The sequence below is a fragment of the Ornithodoros turicata genome, chromosome 2 (genome assembly GCF_037126465.1).
Source record: "Ornithodoros turicata isolate Travis chromosome 2, ASM3712646v1, whole genome shotgun sequence".
Taxonomy (NCBI): Eukaryota; Metazoa; Arthropoda; class Arachnida; order Ixodida; family Argasidae; genus Ornithodoros; species Ornithodoros turicata.
Window position 1 is genome coordinate 55,893,719 of NC_088202.1, and position 6,537 is coordinate 55,900,255.

General features: G+C 45.8%; 1 protein-coding gene across 2 annotated transcripts in view; it reads left to right on the plus strand.

The window, feature by feature from the left end:
- LOC135385446 (major facilitator superfamily domain-containing protein 6-like) overlaps positions 1 to 3,082 on the plus strand; it is a 41,686-nt gene extending 38,604 nt beyond the window's left edge. For both annotated transcript variants that reach the window (XM_064614762.1, XM_064614761.1), the window contains one exon: positions 846 to 3,082. In XM_064614762.1, coding sequence (XP_064470832.1) covers positions 846 to 931 — 86 coding nt within the window. In that variant the 3' untranslated portion in view covers positions 932 to 3,082. The remainder of the gene's footprint in view (positions 1 to 845) is intronic.
- The last annotated feature ends 3,455 nt before the right edge of the window (positions 3,083 to 6,537 follow it).

The following is a 6,537-nucleotide window of genomic DNA, read 5'->3' on the forward strand; positions in this document are numbered from 1 at the left end:
GCGCCCTCCCTCTTCCCTCTGAATCCCTCCTCTCATGCGTAGAGACGCACTTGTACAGCGTAATTTAACAATTTTCTACCCACACAGAGTAAGAAAGAGATAGCGCTTCTTTCTTCACAAATTGTGCCCTATGCATGTCGCAAGGTTTTATATCACTCGATATATCACGGTTGACAGTTTGATTCGACGTATTTTCATGCATGCAGACGAATTATGTACTTGGAATTCTTAAAACAGAGCGTGAAATGCTGTCTCCACTCTGTGACATTCATTTACTCCCGTGCATTTACTCCCGAAAGGGACTATTTTTGTGGCAATGCATTTAGTCCCCAGAAGGAGTAAAATTAATCCTTTTCTTACTCTTTTCTTACTTTTTCTTAGAGTGTACGCACTGCTGATGAGATCCCAATAAGTGGGATGTTGTCTCGAAACAGCTCTCTAATGCTGGCGTGGCGACGTCTGAGCTGCACCAGTGTAGTCATAGCGTTTCAGCTTTTATTTTGCTCTTCATATTGTGATTTCCACGTCCAACGACAACAATTTCAGGGAATTTGTAATAGGCAGGGACGTTGTAGCCTGCCATCGGCTGGCTGACACGGCGTTTGCTTTCCTACATACACAGTGCTCAAACCCTGTATAGTTATTTATTGAACATGATATAACTGATGTTCTGAGGCTGGAACAACATAGAAAGGACAATCACATACAAGGCCTCAAGTTGCCTAAGAAATTAACTAAGACTAAGATGTTAATTAATTAAGATGTGGGTTCGAGTCCTACAGCTGGCTAACCTTTTCAGTGACTTTCATCTTTCATCGATAGTTATTTATCTTCGTAATTTACAGCTACCAAAGCTGCGCAGCCTCTGGAAACTACAGAACCGGCCACCATCGTGCAGTACACAGCTGTTAGTTCATCAGACATGACGTGAACGTCCACGTCCATGAGCAGGACTACTTCTTGCTAGGATTCTCCTGTCCGTGCTGCTGTGCTGTGCTGAGTGACATTATTACAGAAAACAAGCGAGTAGCCGAAGAAACGCCATTGGACATCACGAGGCCCACTACATCATAAGAGCCAGAAATGCAGAGGCCGAGCTCCAAACGAAAACATAGACCTCTAATGCAAATAAATAAAGACTTCAGGGTTATCTACGTTCATACAGGAACTAAGTGATGTTCAGAAAATTCACTTAGAGTGAAAGGCGTATACCTGACATTCCGATTTCTTACCAAATAACCGGCTGAAAATAAAGAAGAACATGTAGTAGACACGGTGAAGACAGAAGTGTGACATGATTTTAGCGAACGCGACATGGCATGAAGACGCTGAACACGTCATTCAAGACTGCGCTAAATACCGTAACCATCGCGGTATCTTCGAATCGTCGCTTGCACACCTGGGTAAAGTCCTTTTATCCCCGAAAAAGTTATTGGGCGCTGGCCTGTGGGTCATCAAGTGCCGGCCATGCACGCAACTGTATAATTTTTGACATCATGTGACCTTCTCGACACGCAGTGAAGTGTTTGTGTGTCTTGCATACTGTCCTAAAGGCAGGGTACATTGTGCAGTGTGCGTCGTGGGCAATTGCTGTATTTCATCTACGGACTTTCGAACTATGGTCCCGTTAACTGGACTCACTCATTAGTTAGCCCCTGTTTCTTCTCTGTTATGTCTCGTCGATATCTTGGATTGCATTTGCGTTTCTTTTTTCGTTAGTTTTAGGCGTTGTTCTTCTACTTTCTGTCCTACGTGTCCTGGAGTCACAGGTCCGTTCCTCACTAGAATACTGAGATTGGGGAGAAATCCAGGCAAGACAAGATACCGCAAAAGAGGGACCTTGTCGTCTGCATTTCTCCCCAATCTCCGATTTGTTGTAATAGATTACCGTGGCCATACAGCTCGACTGCTTCCTCACCATTTCATCTTCAGATTTTTCGTTTTCTTTTTCAGTCGATCAGAAATGCCATAACACCTGTTGTGATTGTGTGTGTGCGTGCGTGCCCCTGCGCATTGATTACTATTGCAACAACTTCATGACAACTATATATATACTATATGATTGAGGTGTTTCCTCGCCACAGATGATGGTGCTGTGCTCGCAGCAACTTGGTAAAAATATAATGATGAGCGTTACAGTGAGGACCGAAGCCCCGCATTGTCCGGAAAGGTTCGGAGTGCTCTTAGGGCAGACCGTTGATGGGCTGGATTTGACCATGGACCAAGCCATTCTGTCATCAGCTGGCTTAATAGCTAAGATGACTGCTATTCCATTTTCTGCTGTACTAAGTGATTCAAGGATCGCGCAACACAAGCCTATGGCAGTAATATCAACAAAAAAAAAGAGAGAGAGAGAGAGAAGAGACTGCTTGAAGAGAGTAACTGTACCTCGAGATGGTTCTCGGTTTATTTCCAGAATTCTTGACGTGTGATTATACTGGGAAGCCAACCTCAAAAACGGAAGCTACAAGGTGCACCATAAAAAATCAATGTATAGAGTTTCAAGTATACCTTTCAAATAGTTGTGCACAAGAATGAAATCTAAAATAAAATAAAAACACGCACAAGCCACCGCAAGCTTTATTCAGTGACCCCTAGTGCGACAGGGAGGGCAGCGCCTTCTTACCAAGAACTTCCATTTGGACCGATGACCACCAGCTATACTTTGCTCTTTTGTATCGGAGACCTTGTGCCGATACTTGCCTGTAGAAATCTATGCGAAGTAGCTGACGTTCCAGAGACGCTGCTGAAGGCGAGACCTGAGTGTGATAGAAGCGGAGCGGGAGCGAGGGCTAATGAGGTTCCAGTGAGCGTCCGGACGAACAGTCCGTGGCGGATCCAAAAGGGGGAGGGGCGATCGGCCCACCAAAACGTCAGATTATACATTAAATTTCCCTGTCTCCCCTCCCCCACCATGCGCTCCGACAAAGAAGCCGCCCTCCTCAACCGATGGCCTGGATCTGCCCCTGCGGACAGTCCAGTACCAACAGTCCAGTGAACGTACTTGGAGTGCCAAGCGCTCAGGTGTCTCAGTACTTGTACTTTACTTGTACTTGTAGCTTTCATGCAATAAACCAAGAAAGCTTCACTGTGTGTACCTTGTTGTGCTACTACGTCTTGGACGTCGACTCTATCCTGGATATTTTCTGCTTACTTGTACTTTACTTAAAGCACATTTCAGTTTGTGTACCTTGTACTTTACTTATTGTTCTCAAGCACCCAAATGGCAATATAAATGCAAAACTTGGTCGCAAAATCATTTCTTGTGGTTGATATTAATCAGTCACATGTAAAGTACCCATGTTTCCCAAATAGCACTTGGCAAAAATGCTTGCTAAAAGCTTTCTAAAGATAACAGTCGAAACATAATTACCTCCAGTTTTATCACTATCAAGTGTTGACACGTTCAGTGATACGATCTAAATTTGCAATGCGCTTGATGAGTTAAAGTACTTTGCAAAGGACGTTGCACTTTTCCTTTAAGTACATTTGTAGTATGGTACTTTGTAGTGTACTTAAAGTACAACAGGTGCTAGATACTTGGTGTCAGTTTTGAGGTACTTTGCCCATCACTAGTCAATGTAGTGCGGAAGATTGGGAGTAGGTAGGTTCAAATCCTACCGGCGGCCGTACTGTCTAAGATTTTCACTGGGTTTTTCGGCAGGCTTTCCACACGAATGTCGGCACAGTTTCCCCTGAAGTCGGCGAGGACGCACACCAACCACTTTGTCCCCCACTCCTTCCGGTTGACCTCTCTCCATCTTTCCACGTCTGAACGAGGCTCATATCCATGGTTGCTTCGTGGCGCTAACACGGAATCAGTATAAGAAGCACATATTAGGGTGTTTTAGCACATCGAAAGCGCTCTACGAAAATATGAAGGAAACTGTCAAATCAAAGATCAGCAACGTGGTGGCAGCCACTTCAACGGAATCAGGTGCTCAACATATCATATTTTCGGAACCGTTATCGTAAAGATCTTCCAATCTACTAAATAAATATCTTCTAATCCTTCCAAGCCTTCTAAATCTTCCTACTGAACCGGCGCCGCGATAAAGAAACAAATGAGAGGGAGCAGCGTGACGCGATCCGGACACCGAGGCCTCGTATCTACAGAATCCTACCAATGTTATGTTACTGAAATTTTCATGCCCCACTTTACATTCCTGCTAAATATTTTGGCCCCACGTGACGCGAAAGTTAGAGAAAATTAATTTTTATTTGTGAGAACTGTGACGTCATGTTATGCTGCGACGGAGCGCACGCTCTCACGTGGCAACGTTGTTGCCTTTCGCGTCTTACGGGGGGCTCACTCTTGGCACTCCGTTAGCGGAGCCCCACCTGACATATATATCCTCCGACCGCCACGACCTTCAAGAAAACACAATGAGGGGAAGGCATCTCTCCCATTTTTCTCTTTCGATCAGCGTCACGTGACTTCTCTACCACGTGACCCTCCCCGGACGCCGGCGTCGTTGCAAGGAGACTGGCGCTGACATCACAGGACATGACATCACAATTTGGGCGGACATGACGTCACCCGCTCCTCGCGTCATTGAAATTCGTGGAGGTCAGCAGATCTTCAAAAATTGATAGCAATGCGCAACGCTCCCAAACAGGACTGGAATTTCGCGTATAGAATCATTGAGTTACCTTCTTTTCATGAACTGTATAAGATAAATGCCGTTTTTCGTGTCCAGAGTGCCACTTTAAAGAAATCCTATTGCATTTAAAAACAGCGAGTTCGCAGAAACGAACTGCGCTTCCGCAGTCGTCTGCTCCGCCATACACACGGTGAAGCGGAAAGGGCGATACAGATAATAGATATTTTTAGTGCATCGTACGCTATCGCCTTTGCGTGCGTAAGGGATAGCGTTGATGGATCTGCGCACGCCCATAACAGTAAGAGAGCTACGCGCAGTGCGCAGGACCATCAACGCTATCCCTTACGCACGCAAAGGCGATATCGTATGATGTACTAAAACTCTACAGTTCTAGTGCATCGTACGCTATCGCCTTTGCGTACGTAAGGGATATTGTGGTGGTTCTGCGCATTGTGCGCAGCTCTCTTTGTGATTTGCGCGTGCGCAGAACCACCAACGCTAGCATCATTGCGTACGTTGCACTGAAACTCACTAATAAAGATGGGAGCAACTGAATTCATCCAGTCTTGTTTGCACTGGTGAAAAAGCGATTCCTTTGGACGGAACAAACGCATTTCGTTCCCTTTTGTGAACAGTGAACAACTTTCGGCGAGGAGGCGGATTTTCGGGTAACACGTTCGTGGAACAAATTTCGCGAAAGGTTCTCCCATTGCAACACGAACCGAATGGTCAATTGCTTCGAAATTCCTGAAGGAACGATTGCATCCGGAAACTCACCTATGAAACCGATATCACTATGTTCGGCATCGGCCAGCAATCTACTTGGCTAATTTTTTGTCAAAAAAGTGCTTAGATATTAAATAAACGACTTTTCAAGATCAGCGCTGCTTCGTCAGTCGGGTTCTTCGTTTTCGGGTTAAACCCGATTTTTCACGATAGTTCCCAGATAGTTTGCAAGAATTCGGGTAAAACCCGACATCTACCTGAAATCCTTGCGGTCCTTCAACTTGTCGTCCTAGGTAAACCGTCGGAAAAGTGAAGCATAATATCAGCAAAGGGAGCTATTTGTGACAACATATTTGTACTCCTTTTATAATCCCCTCCTGTAGGAGTCAAAGGAGTCAAAGTCGAGATTTTGTGGAGCTCATGCAAGTGTTCATTCGGTCATTCACAGCCCCAGTTCCCGAGCGGAAATATAAAGATTATTCTTTCTCCTCCCAGTGTCGCAGCAGTGGTTTGTTTCGTATGCCTTTCGTTTCACCCGAAAATTCCCCGATGGCATATGAAACAGAGACCGTAGCGCCCGATTTCTCCCCGATTTTTCGTGTCTAAATAGTAATTAAAAAATCATAAAACTCAAAAACGAACCCTATTCATCAGCTGCAGAGAGGCCGAGGCTCCGCCGGCGTGACGTCACTCCCTAAATGGAGGAGTGAGAGGGCGGCGCTCAGAGGAGAAAGGAGTCGTCCAGAGCACGACCTACTTAATATTAAGACTACTAATATTAACTACTAATATGACTACTAATATTAAGACCTACTTAATAAGTAGGTCGTGGTCCAGAGTCTCCAGACGCCCCGTGAACTCTGTGAGACGCCCGCACGGCTGCGGCATTCTTTTGCTCACGTCGTCGCGGTTCTTTGGGAGTCACATTTTCTGATTTTTCCAGGGAGGGAATTCCGGCATTGCGACGAAATGAGCGTAAGGACAGGAACACACGACAGTACAGTACCAGCTTGTCCTGTATTGTCGTGTGCTTCCTTCTCTCATTTCGTCCCAATGCAGTGTCCAAACCAACTAGTCGCGCTTGATGCGGCCACGCCGGTGCCCCTACTGACGCTCCCGGTGTCTGCGTGTCGCCGCTAATACGGCGTCTCTGCGGCGACGGCACCCGCCAGGTTGTTGTAGACGCTATCCGACCTAATGCGTTCCT